Source organism: Sinocyclocheilus anshuiensis, unplaced genomic scaffold (assembly GCF_001515605.1).
Source record: "Sinocyclocheilus anshuiensis isolate Anshui unplaced genomic scaffold, SAMN03320099.WGS_v1.1 scaffold420, whole genome shotgun sequence".
Classification (NCBI taxonomy): Eukaryota; Metazoa; Chordata; class Actinopteri; order Cypriniformes; family Cyprinidae; genus Sinocyclocheilus; species Sinocyclocheilus anshuiensis.
Window position 1 is genome coordinate 1,025,390 of NW_015557082.1, and position 22,616 is coordinate 1,048,005.

General features: G+C 35.3%; 1 protein-coding gene across 2 annotated transcripts; it reads right to left on the reverse strand.

The window, feature by feature from the left end:
• Positions 1-17,431: 17,431 nt before the first annotated feature.
• LOC107676973 (hepatocyte nuclear factor 3-beta-like) lies at positions 17,432-22,457 on the reverse strand. Of its 2 annotated transcripts, XM_016471741.1 has the most exons (3): positions 22,393-22,457; positions 18,409-18,924; positions 17,432-17,778 (listed from the first exon to the last, which is right to left on the reverse strand). In XM_016471741.1, the coding sequence occupies exons 2-3, from the start codon at positions 18,790-18,792 to the stop codon at positions 17,437-17,439; spliced, it is 726 nt and encodes a 241-aa protein (XP_016327227.1). In that variant the 5' UTR covers positions 18,793-18,924; positions 22,393-22,457; the 3' UTR covers positions 17,432-17,436. The 2 variants fall into 2 exon arrangements, with proteins under 2 accessions (XP_016327227.1, XP_016327228.1); XM_016471742.1 differs by lacking the exon at positions 22,393-22,457 and having other exon boundaries at positions 18,409-18,991.
• Positions 22,458-22,616: the final 159 nt, after the last annotated feature.

Consider the following 22,616-nt stretch of genomic DNA (forward strand, 5'->3'; position numbering starts at 1 on the left):
CTTGTCCTTTGGGATTGCTGTTTTCTTATTGCTCCTTGCGATCAGTGTTACCGAAAATAAATTAGGCCGCTCACAAATCTGTTTGCTGCAGCCTTGCAGATTTTTACTCGCGGTGCCATCACTATTTCTATTCTCATACACTTAAAATGTGATTTTGTGTAGATTTTAAGTAGTTGTGAAGTAGTCACTAGTTGGTATTTGGCCATATGCAACATAATCCTTAACTCCAATGTTCACTGTAGGCTATTTTTGAAGGCTATATTAGTTCCAAACATCTAAATGAACTCAAGGGTCAGTGATACGATAATGTTATGTGGCGGCCGTGTGTGCTATACACGACCAAAAGGGTTCAGATATTTCTGGCTCATATATCTGGACACAACCACAATTGATTATTGCATTGATTTGTTCCTTGCTATTTACAAAATCATGCTCTGCTATGACAGGATAATTGAATGCGGGTTAATGTATATAGAGATGAACGGTAACAGCTGATGCGTTTGCGAGAACATCGTTCAGTCAGTTTTATGATAATTTTTTTTGCATGTCGTTACATTTATGATATTGACACAACGTATATTGCTGCCTATACAGCGCCTTTACCTACCTGTCGATATATTTACAAGTTATTATATTTGCTAAATGTAAACATAAAATGAAAAAGGCGATAAATAATAAAGTTAGGAAAGAATGTCAATGGTTTATCGGGTTAAATTATATAAACGTGCCAAACACATGGTGAATGAGATTGTACATACTTTTGATAATGTGAATCAAACTTTTTCGATATATAAATATAAGGGGGAAAAGTATTTTAGTGAGATTTCAAGAAGTGACCTGTTTAAATTGTAAAAATGTTTTGACCAAATGCTGCACCTAGAAACATATTTGCCTAATGACACATTTTATACTGATTTTCTAATTGTAATTATTTGTGTGGGCCTGCGTGGGTTGAGAGGTTGCTCATACTGCATATTTAAAATCTACTCAACCGAAACGGAGTTCTTTAGGGGGTAAAGTTTTGTACTGTTCTATAATAACAGTGTTTGATTCTCTGAATAATGTCTAGGAGCCTATAATGTAACATTGTACTCGCTGCATAAATTATTAGAGAGCAGACCCTGATTTAATTTTCGCTCGCATATTCTAAAGAGCTAGACGTACCCTGTGGCTCACATAGTATGAAATATTAAAGCTGTCGATATCCAAATAGAGACTAGGAAAGCCATAGACACTCAATATTTTATTTTTGCATTTCTAAGAGTGTGAGTCGACAAACACAATTGCTTAATAAATGTGTGCACCGGTTGCATTATAATGATGTATCTGTATATTTTATATCATAAAATAGCCATTTACACTTTAGATTGAGACATTTTTGTCAGAAATAATCTCTTGAAAATGTATCTCGGCCATAATGACAAATGATTATTTTAAATTGCATTAGGCCTTCCAATAATAAATAATCAATATTTTTGAGAACGAGTTACCCTGAAATATTCAAAGAGCACAATAACAAATAAAGTACCTACAACAAAAATGTTAACTTGCCGAATTTCAAACGAAGTTTTTCCCCCTGAATTTCTTTGTAATTTGTTTCTAATATTTTTCTTTAAATGTATTTCTTATATATTTAATATTTTAATCCATTTATTTCCTTAGTTATTGCATTTTAATCCTGTCATTCGGATATAGGAAGCTGTTCATTTATAAAAGTGTGTACTGCTGATAAAATGTTTTTGTTTAGTGTGCTTTAAAGGTCCAGGCATTTTTTCTATGGGTTTGATCAGTTTCTATTACAAAGTGTGACAAAGATAGACTCAAATTTGCTTGACTGCATTAGTAGTATCACTTGGCTGATCGATCACACCCTAAAGTAAATTTACTTGAATCGGTTTATTGGCAGAAGTCAAGCAGTCCTGTTGAAACTGACCATTGCAGAATGGAGTTAGGTGAGACTTCAAGATTTGGATCTGTAACACCTCATTCCACCTTAAAACTTTGTTTTAAAAAATCCCCGACGTTTTGATAGTCTATAGTATAATTGTTAAGCAAACACTTGTATCTTGTACCTTAATACTTAAATTAAAACGTGGAGCAAAAAGTAGAACTCTCTGACAAAATATTTTGTTGCAATGTCGTTTTAACTTAAATTATAAACAAGATCTTTGGAACGTCATCTTTTCTTGTAGTAACTGAAAAGTTGTATTCCTAAAACAATAATAATTTCTGTTTCAGAGATTACTGAACAACGATTCATACGATATAGGTATTATAGAGCTCTTGACACGATTTATTAAGAAGATCAATATATCGAATACATTATTTCAAATAAAAAATGTATGTTCTACACAGCAAACAGGTTGAAAACATATATTAATATTTACTTTTATATTTTTGTGCTGCTGTGGTTGTTTGGCTATAAGTTCTTGTTATTCGGTAATTCATGTTTCCTTTTGTTAAGAATTATAAACGGACCTTTGAAAGTTAAATACATTCAGTCTGTAAACCCCTTTCAGTTATTGGTTATTAAACTCTATGGTTAAAGTCTCTTGCGATGATAATATCATCTTATAAGACTGAGCCCTGCTCTGCATGTAGAACCGAATTTTCAGTGTGTTCCGTGTATTTAGAGACCTGTGTATTTGAAAGTGCTCTGCGAAAGAGAGCATGTGATCTATGGCTCTGGTCTCTCATCGATATATCCGTATTCTGATCGATTGGTATGGTAGAAATCTCAGGGACCCGTATAAAGCTTTTCATCAGAAAATGCCCCATTTTAGCCAAACGTGGCATTTAAAACTATTTGTTTAGAAAAAAAATCAGGATGTATTTTAGTCCGCATTTTATATCATGTTAGAAATGTACGTTCTGTAATTTTGTTTGTAATACTTTAAATAATAGGCTATTAAATATATCAAATCGTTTTGAGTATATAAAAAAAAAACTTTATTCATATCATACGTTTTGTCTTTGTTGCTGTTTCATAAATGTCAGTAGCCTATCTAAAAAAATACAGTTGTAGGCCTAACGCTGATCATAAGATAACGATTAATACATTATTAGACTTTTGCTGTTTTTCTTTTTCTCATATAAATTCAAAATAAATTTACTCTAATTTTACCCTCAATTTGCGCTTATTTGATATTTTCCAAATTAACAGACATATGCTACAGCTATCATTATTTTTTATATCGCATGTTCTTTTCCCACTGTATGTAGCTATATAGGCTACTATTTTCATATCTAATATCTCCTTTTTCCTTAATGTAGCCTACAGCTGCACACCGAATCATAGGCTACATATTTTTAAACACCCAGAAATGTCTCTGCCTTCTCAGTCCTTGATAGCCAGCATTATTTAAATATGATCGATTATATGGATTATTGTAGCCTGTTTCACAGATGTCATATACTTTCCTTTTTTTATCTGACCTCTTATTTTTCCGAATGAAAATTATGTTTACGTTGCTGTAAGTCTGGAAGTTATGGAGAACGAAACCTGCAAAAACAATAAATAAATAAATACACAAATAAATAAATAAATGTGTGTATAAATACACAAATTCTTGTTTAAATGCATATAGAAATAATTAAACGTGATTAAAGTAGGCAAATAAATAAAATAAATTGGTGGGCAAAAGGAAATGCTAAACTCATCCTATTTATTTTCCTTTGATCACTCATTTATTTCTGAATGTAGTTCTGCATTTATTTCTCCTCTGCACAACATGCTAATGAGAGGGTGTCAACCATGAACTTGGTCGGGTCTTGTGATAGCTGGGGGCGCGGCTTTCCCGCTGACAGGAAATGCATGAAAATAAATAGGATGAGTTTAGCATTTCCTTTTGCCCACCCATTTATTTTACTTATTTGGCTACTTTAATCACGTTTACTTATTTCTATATGTATTTAAACAAGAATTTGTGTATTAATACACACATTTATTTATTTATTTGTGTATTTATTTATTTATTTATTGTTTTTGCAGGTTTCGTTCTCCATAGGAAGTATGTGAAACGCAGCAACAAATATAGGAGATCATCGTGCAACATCTCTTTGTCAGGTAGCCTATGTCCAGCTGTAGGCTATATTAATATTTAGCCCAATATTTTATTTCCAGTAACTTTTTAAATTACAAACTATTTCTTTAAGTTTTGCCACAATAAGGTGTGTTGACATGTAGGCTAGCAGCGTTTTGTGTTAGACTTTTGCAACTAAAGCCATGAAAGGAAAAATCTCTTCTTTATGCAATTTGTCTAAATTCACTAAAAGGTTGTAGCTCATAGGCTACTACGTAAATGTCGACGTCACCACACCACACGATTGTGTCAGTTCACTGCTTTTCCCCTTATTTTAGCATCATTTACACTGTAATAATAACAATAACGTCCATCAGCAGAATTAATAATGATGCAATATTATCAGTGATCGACCATAATAGATTTTATTGTCATTTATTGAAACCGCACTGATAGCCTGATTGGTAATGTTTTATTATTTGTTGTTCTTCTAGCTATTATTAGTTCACATATTAGGCCTATGTCTTAAGATTTAAAATTGAATATCGTGTTTTTGAAATGTAGCCTATTCTACTTTGCAATCTTCACACATCCGCGTTGGAAATTTAGGTAACTTTGGAACAAGCTTGCTTGAACTATTTCATAATTTAAAAATAAAAAATAAACAGCCAAACTGAATTCTGGATTGCCAAAAGCCTTATATGTGAACAAAAAGAACATGTATATAGTTTTGTGGTCTTAAAATAATCATATTCAGCATTATACTATTATGCCAAGTCAACACACTGTATATGTTGCAAAGTGTTTTCATTTATAGCATGTAATAACTCCTGGTAGAGCAGTGAATTTACAGTCATCAGTATCTGTGTACGTGTGTGTATGCGCGCACCTTCAGCATTCAATACGAGGCTTTAGACTGGGAGAGAAATAGAGAGGGGAAAAAACATTCCCAGCCTCCACAACCGAGAAAGCACCGGTTGCTAGGCGACAGAGAGATGGATTGAAAAGGCATACTCGATCAATTCCGGTGAGAGTGAGGGGAAAAAGGAGAGAGTGACCCACACAGAAAGAGAGAGGGAGAAAGCGATTGTGGCCAAAAATCATACTGCAATCTTTAAGCTCAGTTAAAAACCGTCCTTCTGTAGACCAACATCCGTTACTCCATTACCTGCCGCTGCTAAAACATTTACCACCGCCATTTTTTGAGTGACCTCAAAACTGTCCGTCCACCTGCTTCGAATACGTCCCAACTGACGGGGGATTTTTGAAAACGTGCAATTCATAATTCACAGCCTGGTTGAACAGATCCGAGCAGATGCCCCTCCACCCCCTCTGCAAGCCACACACACCCTTTAGTGTGTGTCTGCACAGAGCAGTGTTGAGTGTATCGACTGTGTATTGATCCTTCCACTCACCTCCCTGCAGTCAGCTCTTGTCCTACATAGCAAGGCCTGTCTGATTCCTCCATTAATGGCCCTTATCCAGTGCCAATCTTTATTTAAACTGAAAAGTAGGAATCAGCACCCTCCACCCCCAACCGTTGTCCGATCTTTTTCTTTCTTTCTTTCTTTCTTTCTTTCTTTCTTATTGCTTTGGTCTGTTTTTTTCTTTCTTTCTGTCTTATTATTTGCGGCTGTTTTTGATAGCTCTACAGTATATGTTGCTCTTGTGGTAGCATCGAAATAGCTACGTGTTTCAATCAGATCGGAATTGAGTTTGAATTGGAAAGCCATGGGGGATCCTTATCTTCGCCATGCAGAAACAAGCCATGAGCAATAAGACACTGGTTTCTATCTGTGCTGGCACACACAATGGGGATTAATTGATCTCCTAATACCACAGATAAATCAATGTCCTCACCCCCTCCATTTATTTGTCCAATCAGAGCAGGTGTCATTGGATCAACGGACCTCCTCAGCCAATAGGAGGTGGACTGGGCGCTGACTGACAGCGATCAGCGTTGGATGGAGTCAATCAAATTGGCATTGGCAAGGGAGTTATATGGACTTAACGCCCAAAATACTCTTCCTCGCCACAAGCTACATCTACAAGTTGATGTACAACATACAGCGTTAAGATATTAAATGTTAGTACAAACGGAAATTTGTTATTTTTAAGGGCTATTATTTGCCTCAATCTTTTTTCCACTTTAAAAGGATAGTAAACACAGAATGAAAATTCTGTCATCATACACCCTCATTTAGTTCCATCCATGGTTTTTGTTCTTATTCAGAACACAAAAGAAGATATATGGCCTAATGTTTCTGTGGTTTTGTCTATATGCTGTAAGTCAATGGGGTCCAAAGGTTTCATGGAAATAGCAAAGGCATAGCCTATGTTTTTTTCTGTGTGTCATCTTTGTGTCTTATACTTACGGGGATAGTTCACCCAAAACATCTTCAAAACACAAATTAAGATGTTTTTTGATTAAATCTGAGAGCTTTCTGACCCTGCATAGACAGCATTGCAACTACCACGTTCAAGGCAGAAAGATAGTAAGGACATTGTTAAAATAGTCCATGTGACATCAGTGGTTCAACCTGATGAAAAAAAAAAACTACTTTATTCAACACATTTTTTCTCTTCCATGTCAGACTATAGACACATCCAGGTTCTACGTCAGAATGCATGGTACAGTCGTGAACGCGTGGTGAAGGCTGACACGGAAGAGAAGAAATTGTTGAAGTATTCTTGTAGCTTAATATAATCACGGTTGACGGTTGAAATACTGATGTCACATGGACTATTTTAACCATGTCCTTTCTATGTTTCTGGACCTTGAACATGGTAGTTGTGTTGCTGTCTATGCAGGGTCAGCAGCTCTCTCTCTTAAGCTCTCGTATTTCATCAAAAATATCAAAAAGGTCTTACGGGTTTGGAACGACATGAGGGTGAGTAATTAATGACAGAATTATCATTTTAGGTGAACTATCCCTTTAACCTTAATAAATTCATAGCTATAAATTCTTAGTCTTGCTCCTAGACTCCTATCATTTCTGTTCCTGGCCTATTTAATAGGGTTTTTTTAAATAAATTTTTTTTTAATAATTTTTTTTACATAACCAATATTATCAGATTTTTTTTTGCCACTTGAATTCTCTTGAAAATAAATATTTTCAACATTTTATTTTGCCTTGTTCTCATTGGCATCAATTTAAACAATTTAAACAGGCCGTCTACCCCGACTAAGGTCTGTACATCTACATATTGTGCATAATAGAGCTGCGTCCTGCATAATGTCCCACTGACCCTCAATGCTGACCCGCTGAAATCTCCAGTTTCTATTCTAGGGATCTTCTAGATGCTCTGTCTCTTTGTTTTGCATCCTTTATTTTTTCCACTTCAGATTCGCTTCGTTTACCACAGTCATGATTTATCCAAACATTTTGTATCAAACACGGCTAAAAATATTCCCCTTCTTTCTTGAAATATTGATTTTGCCTGTAGCATTGTCTATGGTGTGTGTGAGTCTTTGGATGTGTTTTATGGGGGTAAAGAAGGGGGGTGTCAACATTAAAGCAGAAAACGGGTTCAAATACTGTGTTTTTTCCATTTGTATTAAAATACTTGAATGGCCAGACACCACACAATCATCAACGCGTCCTCAATTCCTTGGAGTGATTTGACATGTGCTTAACTTTTACCAGACAATCCCATTCAAGTACACTATGAATTTTGCAAGTTAGTCATTTGCAAAATGGATGAAAAGTATATAACTTTGCCGCAACAATCGCAGGCTCTTTTGTCGTCAGGGCATAATGGAAATGGAGGGAACTGATCAATAGGTTATTGATTTTCATTGGATGGAGTTGGGGGAATTGAGAGAAAACGAACGAGGAAGAAAGAGAGAGGCGGTGGGGGCTGACTGTGAAATGCAGGCTTTTGAAATCTTCTGTTTAGAAGATGAATGCTCCTACTGGAAGCAGGTGATCTTGTTTGTCTCCTCACACTTGCCTGTTTTGAAACAGTTCTGGTGCATTGTGGGATTGGCTGACTCATGGGGCATAGTTCGCCTCCTTAAACCGTGTTGCCAAAACACATTATGTGAACTTTAATCACTGTCTGTTCAGCCACTATGTCAAAGTCTACCAATAAGAAATAATTTTTGCACAGAAATTCAAAACTTGAATGTCTGTTTTTTCTTAATTTTTCTTTTCAAAAATAACATATTTGAAAAATGTCTCTGTGTTTCTTTTTTTTCATACAATAGGGTCAATGGGGTCCAATGTTGTCTTGGACCCCACAAAATATAATTTTATGGATAAAAACAGTTTTTCAACATACAGGTGCATCTCAATAAATTAGAATGTCGTGGAAAAGTTCATTTATTTCAGTAATTCAACTCAAATTGTGAAACTCGTGTATTAAATAAATTCAGTGCACACAGACTGAAGTAGTTTAAGTCTTTGGTTCTTTTAATTGTGTCCATGACATTCTAATTTATTGAGATGCACCTGTATTGTCCACCTCACCAATTAACTCTACAAAAACGTACATGAAATACCAAATTTACAACTATTATCACACCTTTATCTCGGCATTTGATAGGGAGTTCCAATTGATCCATCCTTGAGGCCGACTGGCCTGCACTTTGCAGTGTTTGGGGTGCAGGCTATGTTATCTGGGCCGGTATCGCAGGCGGATGTGTGGTGATACGTGTGTATGGCGTGTTAATGCGTGAAGCTGGACTTGCATTGATCTCTATGCAGGATGTCAAACATTTTAGTGCCGATCTCGTCCTTGTTATTGCTCTTCACCGCCAGGCTGTTAATGCATAAAAAATCATTTGTCCCCTATGTTTTCCTCCCCACCTCAATTGGATGCCCAGAGCAACAGAAGAATACCACGTTGTTGTACTCCATGAGCACTCCTCCCCCTCCCTTCTTTCTGTTCTCCTCATCCCTCATACTTCCATTTTTGTGTCCATCTATCTTTACGACACCTGGTTTCATCTCCTTAATGTTTCCGGACTTGACAGTCTCCCTGGTCAAAAATTCTTAATTAAGCCTGCTGTGTATTTGCAGTTAGGCAAATTGCAACCTGACAGGGCTAATAAAAACATTTTCGAGAGAGGGAAAGCGAAGGAACCGAGCGAAGGTGTGGAGAACCGTCATCCACACCCCAACAACCCTATTTGTTCCTTCCTCTCTTTATCACTGTCAGCCATTCCCGGCATCTTCGCATTTTCTACATCACAGCCCAGAGGAAGAAGGATTGATAAATATTGTGGGTCTACTTTTGCAGGTCTTTAATCTCTCTCCCTTTTTGTTTTGGCCTGCGGGACTCATCGATTAGAACATTAAATCAAAAATCCTGGAGATACAGATATGAAAGTTTTGTTTGCAAGCTTTTCTCTCCTCCATGGTTGGTATACTTTCCCAGTCATTAGTCTCAGGTTGAGGAAGCTTCCAGGATGTAGCCAGCAAAGTTTGCTGAATTATCTGCCAAAAGATGAAAGTACCAATATCTTAATACATTATAATGTCTTGGGCTCCTGCTTCTGACCTGGAAGGCCATAGATGTTGACCTTATGGAATAACATGGATCCGTAAAGGCCACATAATCTGCGATGATATTTGACACAAGGGTTTTCAAAGCTTTTACATTGATGTTTTAACCTTGAAAGATCATATTATTTGAAGAAATTATACTGTAAAAAAAAAGTTTTCATCCATTTAACCTAACAATAATTTATGTTAGTTCTATTCAATTTAATGTTGATTTTCTTCATCAGTAACTATATTCAAATTGGCCAAGTTTAGTGACATAATTTTACCTAAAAAACACATAATTTAAAAATAAATTGACATAAAAGGCAGTACGAAAGGTTATTAGTTTTAGTCTGTGACTTACTTGTATATACGTGTGTGTAACGTTTTATAATATATGTATTTTAGAAAACTGCTAGATGAAAGCATATTGTGTCACTCACACATTGTAAGACACAGCTGTACATGAGCTGACACCATGTTGTCCATATGACCATCACTTATCTGAAGTGTGAGAAATCCATTTCTGTAGCGCCAGGCCTTCCTATGAGAGACCACTGGGCTCCTCACACCTCTAGTAATAGTGTATGAGATCCATACCTTCAGCTGAACACCCCGTGGTATTGCTTGCTCATGTGAGAGAGTGGACATTGGCTGTTACGGTCACAGCTTTCTCGACAGAGTGAGGAAGGACAAGAAGCAGAGGTGTCACAGCGTCGTATCGCAACATCTCGAGAAAAGGACTCTTGTGTGCCACGACATGTCGTATTGTCATTGTGTTAAATGTGTGTGATTGCATGAGCCTCTTTAGTTGAGGACACTGCAGCTAATCAGCCAAGAGGTCCTGTAGGGTGTCCTAGTGTTGGAGAGTCCTCCTTTCCTCTACAAGAGTCTTGACATCTCTTAACCTCTGTCAATTGTAATGGTATAACTAACCGTGTTTTCTCCTACTGCACAAAGCCAAACAGCTCCTCACAGACTTGGTCTCCATGCAGCTGTGCAGGTAGAAGTCAATTTTTTTTAAAACACTGTAAAAAGGTAATGTTCTAATAATTGTTCTATTAAATGAATAAATGCAAATAAATTTAAGTAAAAGGCCTACAAGTCTGTACAATAAAACTGCAAGCGAGTAAACTTATAATGCTATATTTAGTCCAATTTAATTTATGTTCTATGTTAATTTATCTCAGAAATCTATTTCCTGAGCAAGTTGACGTGTTGAATCTAATGAAATGATTCTGGTATTTATGAAAAACTCTGTTGGCCAGTTGTGACATATCAATGTGATATGACAACAAATAGGCCTATGCTTTAAATGCAAAAATGTTTTGGTATATAAGAGACAGAAATGACAGTGATCTAAAACATTGTAAAATAATTAAAACGTCCGAAATGTTTTTATGACATGCATGTTGTAGCCAATATGACCGGTTTGAAAGCAGAATCTTTGCTTGAAGGCAGCATCTTTACTGATTCATTCTTCAGAAAAGCCAAATTAAATGCGAGTCCGCGTGTAAATTATACAAAGATGTTAAGGGTGATCGATTTTTAAATGTTTTTTATTTGTCAGTAATTTTCAGGGCGCATTTAAGATGGATGCTCCTCTCGCGAAAACAAAAGTGTTTTTCCCTCCACAGTACCCAGTCAAATGTCTTAAAGAATACCATTTTTATGAGATTATTTTAGATATTTAAATCTATAATCAAGTCGTTGTTCGTTTTTTTTATTTCAGACTTACCGTACGGTAACAGCGACCTGTTGCTATGGTTACCTCTTCAGACTGTTCATTCGCGCCTTATTTTTTAACATAAGTTCCGGCGTGGATGTTTGCTTGAATGTGCGCGTCTTCCGGTGTCATTCGCTTCCATTTATTTTACCTGTATAAAAGCCGTCCATTATTTTGCTTTATGTTGCAAACTGCTATTTGCTACAATATTGTTTTCATTTATCATAATCATAAACACAAGCGCAAATAGTTTTACCATTTACTCCACTTTGTTAGCCTATTCTTGTCTATATCTGCTATGACTCGGTAGCCTATTGCACATTCTTAGAAAATGGCTTACTTCTGCTTTGCAAAATAATGTGAATATTAACACAATTCAACCTTTTAAAATATTTTATTATTATTATCAAAACGTTGTTTAGGAAAGCTATGCACACTTTTATGTAAATGTGTATTCATATGTTAAAAAGAATACATAAAAAATAATCAAATATTAACCAACAGAAACTGGGATAACAGACAACCACCTAATAAGCAGCAAACACTGCTGTTTTAATGAGATGGAGAGAACGATGGACAGGAGGAAGGAACTAAAGTGATGGTAGTGTCACTGGTGTCTGTAAGTGGGGTCAGGAGCTTAATGTCAGTGCTGGAAGGTGAAAGGTCACAGCTCCTATTAAAATACCTTTTAAGAGTCCTTCAGAGATCTTATGTAATAGCAGTGGGTTCACCGGAGGTTGTTAACCTGCTTATGAGGGATGTTTCTTTTGAATATATTTTGACCTGTGTTAGGTTGAGAATGTAGAAATGTTGGTCAAGTTAAAGCTCTTTCAAGGTCTTTTGCACGCAATAGAAATTCACCTCAGTCAAACAAATTATTTTATATGACTAAATGAGCCTGAAAAAGTTAGATTCAACTTTTGTTTGTTATGTTTCAACTTAAACGTGTAGATTTAAACAATGTTATATAATGTTATATCACTATTTAGTGTAGCTCAAAAGGTTTTTAGATCATATTTAACAGTATTCAATCTGAAAGAGAGCAATATGTCAGTAATACTAAGCAATACTAATGGACAACATGTAAATTGCACTGCCTTCCTCTATCACTGCTTTTGTATAATTAATTACACCTGTAATAGGTGCAAGGACGCTGTAATGCAAAATATTATGGCATATTCTTTTTAATAACTAATAATAACAGGTACCTGCATCAAATACTAATCATCTCCCAGGAACCTGGTGTCTTTGTTAGGCATGTGCCATCCTTTTCCTCCTTCTCCAGCTCTACAAGAAATCTGCATCCACCTTCACCTCTGCACCCTTTATCCTCCTCTATCTCTTTTTCTCCATCTTCTCTTAACTCATCTTCCCCCATCCTACCCTTCTATCAGTCCATGACCATTACGCTCATAAATCAATATTGACGACCCATCATCCGAAGGATGAATTACGGGACTGTGGATGGCTATAGTCATGTGACTGGCAGGTTTTACATTATGTTTCGGCCATTTAGTTGACGTCATTATGCACAGCGACTTGGAATGAAGTCCTTTCAATGCGAGGCTGAGGAAGAAGACACATTACCATCTTTAAAAGCACTTCATTGCCGTTTCTCTTCAACTCATAAAGAACGAGGTGAGAAAGAAATGAATAGGCCGCTTAGTGATGCAAAGCAGATACCGTAGCTCTTAACAAGAAGTTTCATACAAACACACACCCACACATTCACGCAGGGAATATGATCGATGCTACGTTTTCTGTTTTCACAAGAGATTGCCGATGCATTCATTCGCCACACATTGTGAGCAATCAAATGCTCACAATGTTGGATTGAGATTATGGCAGTGTGTTTGTGTATTTGTTGGAAATAGAGAAAGTACAGTCTTTTAGTTGGTTTACTGAGGGACAAGGCCTGTGCTTAAGCCTCAAAATGAAAATATGTGGGCTGGTAAGAGAGCCAATCACAGAAGTGCTTTCATCGCCCTCTGGCCACTCCTGACCTCTTGACCCTGGCCATGACCCCTTAGGCCAAAGGTTACCCTCAGGGGTCAAAAATGATCACTGCAGGCAGGACCAAGAGTTGTCGCCATGGAAACCACTGGAGATAGATGAAGTTAGGGAGGTCGAGGGGAGATCATGGTGCTTGACAAGGTCCTCTTTGTTTCATTGTCCAGTGGTTTTGTTGGTTTAGAATCCCCCTGCTGGACAAAAACAGTTGGTTTAAGGTTGAAAACTGAATCAGGTCATTCGTTGCTTTTTTTCTGCTATACACATTATGACTATTATCCTTTTGCATTCATTTCATTATTTGTTTGTTTGTTTGCAGTTTATTTTTTCAGGTTAAGAAAGTACATTGACAGATAGATTGTTCTCTTAGGTAAGCTCCTTAATACGGTGAGAATAATTGGTTTTGAGATTAATGCTCAACAAACACAAATAAGTGTAGCAGCCTATTTACCATGTAGTGTAGTTTCACCTTATTTTTAAACGCGGACGTAGGCCTACGCTATTTTTTTTATTTTTTTTAATTTTTTTTATTAAACACTTATTCAGAAATTAAACACTTATTCAGAAATATAAGTGTGACAGAACATATGCCAAGGAAAAGAGCCAGGGGTTCAAGGATGAACAAGGCCTACGCTATTCCTGTGAATGCGCGAGACTTCCGATTCTTTAGCCGCTATAGCTAAATAACAAGAATAACAAAAGTGCAGTAATGTGTAAAACTATTTTGCGCTACAAACGTACTAGACCTATAATACATTTAATTAACACATAAACAAACATCTTTTTGAAACATCAAGCAGTATAACGAACTTTTGTATAGCTAAATGGAAATGTGGCTGATAAATCCTGTGAGTACAAGGTATGTGAGATTATTCTGCCACCTAGTGGTTAGATTGTGTATAGATACAATACAATCGCTACAATAGTTTTCTCGCGTTTTTTCCTGTCCTTATCCACTAAAACGAAGCTGAAAGTTGCCAACAAGAGCATCCAAAACAATGATACTTTCACCATAACTGTCATCTTGACTGGAACTTGTCAGGCTACATTTTTAATTTAATTTTTTGTAAGCTTCCCCAATACCGCATGTTGGTGAACATTCTGTTGCAACAAGTTTGGCATCCAAAAAAAAAACCGAATTCAGATCTGTACAATAGGAAGCCTTCAATGTCTGAGGATCTGGGGCAAGTCTGTTTTAACCAAACTATGCTGACCCTGAGTCGCTGCACAGTTAATCGCCTAGCAGAAAGCTTTGGCACCGTACAGGCGTTTGATCAAATCAGCTTTGGAATGCTGAATTGGACTAAAACCGAGGCCAGAATGTTTTGATCGGCCTTTGCCGCACGACTCATCTCTTCTTACCCCACTGTCCGTTAATCAGGCCCAAGTCTCCGGCGTTAATCTCCGCCCCCTCCAGTCCTCTCCCGTATAGCTAATTAGATTAAGGGGATCAACACACCAAGCACTGCTCCACAGCTTAATGGGGTTGAGGGAACAGGCTTTTTATTCGAATGAGAAAATTAACAAGTCAGTAACACATGCATGTGGCCCTTTACCAGAGATACAGTGAGTCAAACTGTGTGAGCATTTGCATTGTAAGCTTCATTGCTATTGTGGTGACACTGCATAATTATAGAAATGATGTTTTATCTTAATCATTTGCCAAAAAAAATTGAAAAAGAACAATGAAAATAGACTTATATTCACTCAAAACTGCATGAGGGTGTATAAATGAGATGAGAGAGAGAGAGAGAGAGAGAGAGAGAGAGAGAGAGAGAGAGAGAGAGAGAGAGAGAGAGAGAGAGAGAGAGAGAGCAAACTGCAACCTGCTTGACAGCTTGTATCTTATAAGCATAAGGCACACATATGCAAGAGTATTAACATCCTAAAACTGTCAAAGGCAAGAGGATTTAATACCTAGGACCATTCAGGGGAATTAAGCAAATTAATGCAAGAAAAGAAAGATTTGGTTAAGAAAATTTAATTAGATGGCTTTGTAAGAGTGATAATTGCTTAAAAACCTTGTTTCTTGGTTAGGTTCCCACTCCTTTCTTCTACAATTATGCCTCAAAACAATTATGCATGTATTTTTGTAGCTGAAAATTGTTCTCATTACATTTTTCCAGTAAAATATCAAAAATAATGATAGATAAATATAATAAATAAATTTTTATTAAATAATCAACTATTTGAATAGTATTGATAAAAATCTAAATATTATAATACTTTAATGCATTTATAAGTAAACCACATACTCAGGATCTTATATAAAATATCTAAAATATAATATATAAATATAATAAAAAATATGTTATTAAATAATGAAGCATTTAAATATTAAAATAATATTAATAAAAATAATAATGATATTTAAATCCAACCTACTTATCATTATCAGTAAAATCAGGTGATATCTTAATATATACATACATATTAAAAACATACATACACACACACACACAAATCTCGACCGATTTTACCGATCACGATAACTAGACTGAATTTAAATATCATTATTATTTATTATTTTAAAACCGTACTTTATATATGACATTATAATTAAGACCTCTCTGAATACAAATGTCCAAAATAATTTTGACAAGTACCCTAGATTTGTATTAAATTTAAATAATTAAAAGTAGAAAGCGCACTGTTTTGTTTTATTTTATAGCAAATGTGACATCTTTACAGCAAGTGTAATGAATAGGGTGTATGAATAGGGTCACTAATTTGACTTCTTTTCTCCAAGTGGGTCAAGGTTATATGAATGACTGCATATATGGTGTCTTCATTTTATCTTTTTGAAAATGAGGTGGGACGAGTGCTGTCTTCCTGAAGATGGGAATTAGAGACAGATTTTCAGAGGCATCAGAAAGAATGTAAACCGAAATCATATTAGCCACTAATTATTCTCTCCAGATGACTCACATTAGCTCACGACCCTCTTGTTCTGCTCGAGGTAATGTAGTTTTGAGGCTTCATCTTGCCCCACACTCGACTACCTCATCCCTCCCACCATATTCTCCAGCAGCAGTGTAGGTCCTCACCTGAGGAACGCTTACCAGATTATGCTGTGTGATAAGCTTCCTATTTTTCGAAACTGCATGGAGATTTATGGGATTATCTGGGTATTTATCCCAGAGTCGGCTTTGGGCAGCCTGCCGAAATCTCTTAGGACTAAAGATTTGGCTTCTGAGCTCTTCTGTCTAATTATTATCTGGATTGGCCGCAGCCGTGAAGAATGTGTTCACATTTTTTTACACCATGCGCAATGTGCTCCCAAAGAGATGCTCACACACTAACACGCTTGGTGAGAAATTAAATGGTATTATTGTATTACTGTCTTAAGAATTTGTTCTGTTGCAGTCTAAGATTTCACACACAGCTTTCCTATAGGCCTATCTCTTTAACTGCACAGGATTTTTTATCTTCCTTATGGACCTCATTGGTTAAAACTCTAAAAGCATTTTTTTATTTCATTTTATTTTACTTAATATTTGGTTTATTTATTCCAGGTTGAGTACATAATGTTGATTTACACAAAAAAGTATTGAGGCACTTACAATGGAAGTAAATGGGGGCCAATCTGTAAACATTAAAAAAATGTATGGTTTCAATAGTTTAAATATGTAGGTAGAAATATTAGGTTTCAATAGTGTAAATATGTGTGTCAATATGATTTTATTGTAAAAAAAAAAAAAAACTACCTTTTTTTGTGTAAAATTATGTGCAATTTTGCAATGACAATATAATGCCATAAACACTAAAACCCTAAAGTGCCTGTTAAAATTATTTAAACAGCTTGATAGTAATACTCAAGTTTTAACAGAAGAGTTAATGTAAGTGCTTTTATAAATGATATGCCCCACATTAAAAAAAAAAAAAAAAAGGCCCTTTCATTGTAAGTGCCTCATCGTAACCTCGATTTTTTTTTTAATGAAAATGAGTGACAAGTGGAAATTATTTTTTGTAGTAATAAACATTATGTCACAATATTCTAGTTATTGAACCTGGAATATTCCTTTAAGAAAATGCAATGAATAAAAAAAAAATGCAACACTTTGTAAATACGTTCCAAATTTATTTCATTTTCGTTTTATGAACAGTTTTGGACTTGGCTTACAAAATATGTACAATTAAAGTTCCAACACTTGAACAGCATGAAGAAATAATTTGAGTGTAGATCTGGTTATATCAGTCCATGAAGGGATGGCCTATGGTGTGTCTGAAGTGTAGCCCAGTTCCAGCATACTCTGGGCGAGAAGCAAATCAATGGACAACACCAACATGGTGACCATTTCAGGTGGCCGAGGCTTTGGTAATGCGCAGGTACCGGGAAGGCCAGCTGCCCTGATACTCTGCGAATCCTTCTCCGGGCACGTCGCCGGTGGTAGTCCCCGTTAGAGAAGTCTTGAAAGTTGGCTGGATGAATAGCCCAGAAATGACCCTTGCCATTGTCACTGCGACCGGCTTTGATGAAGCACTCGTTCAAAGACAGATTGTGTCTGACGCTGTTTCTCCAGTTCTTGTCCTGTTTAAAGAGTAGAGAATGGGAATTATGACTCATTTGAAAGTCACTTTGACTTAATAATGAATATGAGTTCTCAGAGTTGGACTACAATATCTTGCGAATCTGACCAAAATTTTGATGTCATGATTCTCAAATTCACTTGAAGTCAAAACATTTGGTTTTGCAGATAAAAATCCATGTGTAAGTTTTCATCAGATTTTGGAATTCAAAATCTTAATGTAAAATCCTTGTGCTTTGACAGATCCAAACATAAGGCTTTGTCAGATCGCAAATTCAAATTCAAGTTCATAATATTTGTTCTAGTTTGTTTCATTTTCTTTCTTTGTGCAGTAGGTCTTCTGAAGAAGTGCTTTGCCACTCCTGAAAAGTTTTGTAGACTTTTGAGCACTTCAAGTAACGTTTAAACATTGTATTCAATGAACGTTGTATTCAAGAGCCACTGTTTGGTTAAATACAAATGGGTAGTAATGGGAAGAAGTCACAAGGATGTCACTAAGTATGTTGGTGAGATGTAAGTTGTTGAACATCTTTTGAATTTTTGAAAGATTTGTACAAAATTGCTTAACCTAACCACAACTTCCAGACAGAACTCTTTGAGGAAGCTTAGTTGCTTTCATGAAGATACAATACCTTGCTTTTGAAGTAAGGATAGTGATCCATGATCCACTGGTAAATATCACATAGCAGGAGCTTCTTTTCATCTGAATCCAGGATGGCCATGGAAATGAGGGCAATATAGGACTGCGCTGGCTTCTCATCCGTTCCTTCACTCTTCAGATTTGTCTTCTCGTGTTCCTCTTCACATCCGTTTTCTTCATTTTCCTGGTCCTCTGATTGTTCACTATTCCTTTCTGAGAGAGTTTCATCGACTGTGCTTTGAAGATCTTCAGATGGAGGGCCATTGTCCTCTGGCTCTGGACTCTCATCGTTGCGTCCTTTGTTGTACAAAAGATAGTCAATAGTGAACTGAAGTCCCAGTTGTCCTCGATTGCTGCGGCATGCGTTGTCCTCCATCTCTGTATTGTTAGCTCTTGGAATCTGTGGCTTAGTGGTCAAAAATCCAGTTTTCGGATCCCACTTTATAACATGTTGTCCTGGTTCGACTTTCTTTGTCTTTCCTTGTGTGTTCCGTCTTTTCAAGAAGTGCTGGTAAAGATTAGTCCAACAAATGATTAATTTGGTAGCAGATGTGACGTCAGTCTCTGGGGCATGCGTGAATCGAGTAAACAGGTAAATGCGTTCGTTAAGTTGTGTGTTTGTTCGTTTAGCCACCTGTTTGGAAAAACACCACCACCACCAGTTGCAAATCTTCCAAGAAAGCCTCCTTCTAGAAAGACTTCTCTTGCAATAACCAGAGCGTTAACGCCACTTAATTTAAATGCTCCGCATATTTAACCACGCAATTAGAAGAAAAGTGGGGTACAAGAGAGTTAGAGGCAGGGGGTCTAATTGAGGGGGATTATTTTTATTAAACCAAGCAAATCTTTGTAATTACAAGAGATTACACAGATTAATGTATTTGATTAATGTAAATTGTCTTGGGTGGTGGCTGCAGTGATACAGCATGACCTCTGGGTGTGCTTATCCTGTTTGGGTCAAGTCTTTGGGACTAACACAAAAGCATTGTGCATTTTAGTTTACTGTAACTTCAAAATATACAAATATTTTTAACAATCAGATTTCATGCACTAATGTCAAGATGAAAATGACAAATTATAACATGGTATCTATTTATAATAAACAAACATTTTATTGTGTTCAATCTTTTAAGTTCAAGGTGTAGATACTGTGCGTTACAGCAAGAAACATTTGATACTACCACTTTATTTAATTCCAAACAATAAAGTTGTGCTTTTAGAGAGCATTTCCAAAAAAAAAAAAAAAACATCAATATGACATACATCTCTTTTTTGTATTTATTCTTTTTTTCCCTATGTATTATTAGCTTTTTCTTTAGGTCTATTGTAAAATATAATGTAATACTTTCTCAAATAATTGCAAGATTTAAAACAATAATTTCTGTTAATATGAAATTTGTTTTCACTATAAAATAAATAATGAAATATTATACAATATAGTAATATATAAAATGTATATACATTTCTAACATATATTAATAATAATAATTAATGGTGAATAATAATTCACTGATTAATAATAATACTTTTTTAATCAACTCAAAAATTAAAACAATAATTTTCAAATGGTTAAAAAATTATTTAATATGAAATTTAGTTTCAAAATCAATTATAAAATATAATATATTAAAATATAAAAGTGTTTACTAAACAAATATAATAGAAATAAACATAAGTAAACATGTTTATGTTTATTAATATAAACATTTACATTTATATCAATAAATGTAAATACTATGTTTAAAACAAAATTCTTTTTTCAGCTTTTATTATCATTCAACCAAGTTGCTCTTGCAGGCCCTGGTGCTAATTTTACAAACTATTTTGAGATTTAAGACTCACACAAGTACTCTCGGGACATTGCATAATAGTACAGCACATAACATAAGTGAAATGGGATTATGAGGTATCTCATTATTGGTTTCAGTTTATATATAAGTAAAATACTATCTGTATTTTCCCTTTTGCTCCAGTATTTAGTTTATTTGCTTTATTTTATTTATTGTTAAGTGTTGTACTGTAAACATTTGAACCAAGATTTATTTTGTATAACTTGGCAAATAAAATCTTTAATTGTAAAATATAATTTAGATGCCACATGTGAACAAGCATGCTGTATTGGTTTCAGATTATCCAAATGAGTGCCCTTAAAGACTTTTGTCAATTAGTTTATTATCGGTTTTACGAAGGTAGTGATTGGATTACATGTGAAACTGTGTTCCTGTTAAAGCCACTGTTAGTGTGCTTGTTTGTCTGTTGTTGACCTAACACTTAAGCTGCCAATAATATTACTGGGAAACAATGTAATATTCTCACTCAAAAGGTAGGAGAGTTTGGACACGTGGGCTGCAGCATATCACTATGACTCACATGCATATTTGACTTAAAATAACTGCAAGAACAAACACACACACACACACACACACACACACACACAACACACACACAACACACACATACACACTCCTCCCTATTAGTGCTATATGCAGTCCTGTAATGGGAATCAAGGGTTAATCCAACGTTTTTTTGTATAGTTATTTTTATAATACAAATAAAGAAAAGAAAGGAAAAGATTATAGTGCTACACACAATGACTGGCCTTTTCTCCAGAAACATGTATAGTATGCTTTAATGTGTGATTTGTATGTGCCATTAACACAGTTCCAACCCACAAAGACAATGCTGTTGAATGTTAATGCAAGGTTATTCTAGAAAAATTAAATTTTTAAATAGAAATAGAAATATTTTATATTCATCATACTTGTATATACTGTTTTATGTTGTTTGTTTTCAGATTCGAATTTTTGCTTTGGAAAATTGATGTATCATTTATTTTACTTTAAATATATTTACATATTTTCCATTTTGAACACTTGTTATTTCTCTTCATTCTCTTTTTATGTCTGATTAGAAAGTAAGCACAGTCTTTTCAGTTGCTCTTTTTTCATTTTAAGTGCATGTACAATTCATTAATGTTGTCTGAACTTTAATAAAGAGCTATATAAAAATAAGTTGAAAATTTCTATTCGCATGCAACCATTCAACAGAAGAGTTATTATAAACTATTTATTATTATAAACTATTAAAATGGCAATTAATAGTTTTTAAAATGTTTTAATGAAAAATACATAATTACGTATTGCCACCTGCCTGAATACAAAAAGCAACAGTGCTGTGTAGCTTTAACAGATCTTCCCCTAAAAAACACTGAAATTCTTCCCACAAGGAGTGAGTTAACATGGATTTTATGGAAGAACAGGTGGAATAGAATCACTGTCAGCTTTACGGATCAATGTCTTAAATAACCCTGGGGTGACTTTTGCTTGAGTCAAACCTAATGTTGTTACTTCATCTGTATTGCTACCTTGTGATTGAGTAAATTGTCATCCTATATTAGTAAATCTGTACATTTAATTTGTTGTTTTTATTTTTTATTTGACTTCTTGAAACTTTAAAACCACATTTAAAGACAACTTTTGTGAAGACGTTCAGAGGCAAACCATTGTTAGACAGCAGCGCCATCTTCTGCAAAAACTGAACATGTGGTTTCCTCAAAGAAAGAGTTCCACCAATAATTAAAATTCGGTCATCTTTTAATGAGCTTATGTTGTTTAAAAACCCAACTTTCTTTCTTCAGTGAAACACACACACAAAAAAAGAAATGTAGACTTACTCAGTCAACATTCACTTTCATAGTAGCCTATGTTTTCTACACAATGAATGTGAAAGGAATGAGGATGTAATTCTGCCTAACATCTCCATTTGTGTTCCACGGAAGAAAGAAAGCCATACAGGTTTGAAGCAACATGAGGGTGAACAAGTAGGGCTGAACTTGCTTTCCCTACAAAAATAGTATGAGATTACAGTATGACTTGTGCATACAGGTTCATCATGATAACAATGCTATTACTTTTGTTTTAATATATGTATACTATATTTAGCTTTGGTTTATTAACGTGTGTAAGGAACAATGTACCTGTTTATTTCCTTGTTCTGCCTTATTTTTACCTCAGTTATTGACCTCAAACATTCTCTGCGTCCCCTCCCCCACCACATACAATAAAGAAAAACACGGGATGGAATTTCCTGGGGATTGTGGATTCAGTCTTGTGTGGATTTTCCAGACCGGTTTACCCAACTGTCCTCAATGAACAAGCGTGTTCGTTGTAATATATTTAACAATACATAGTTAACGCCTGA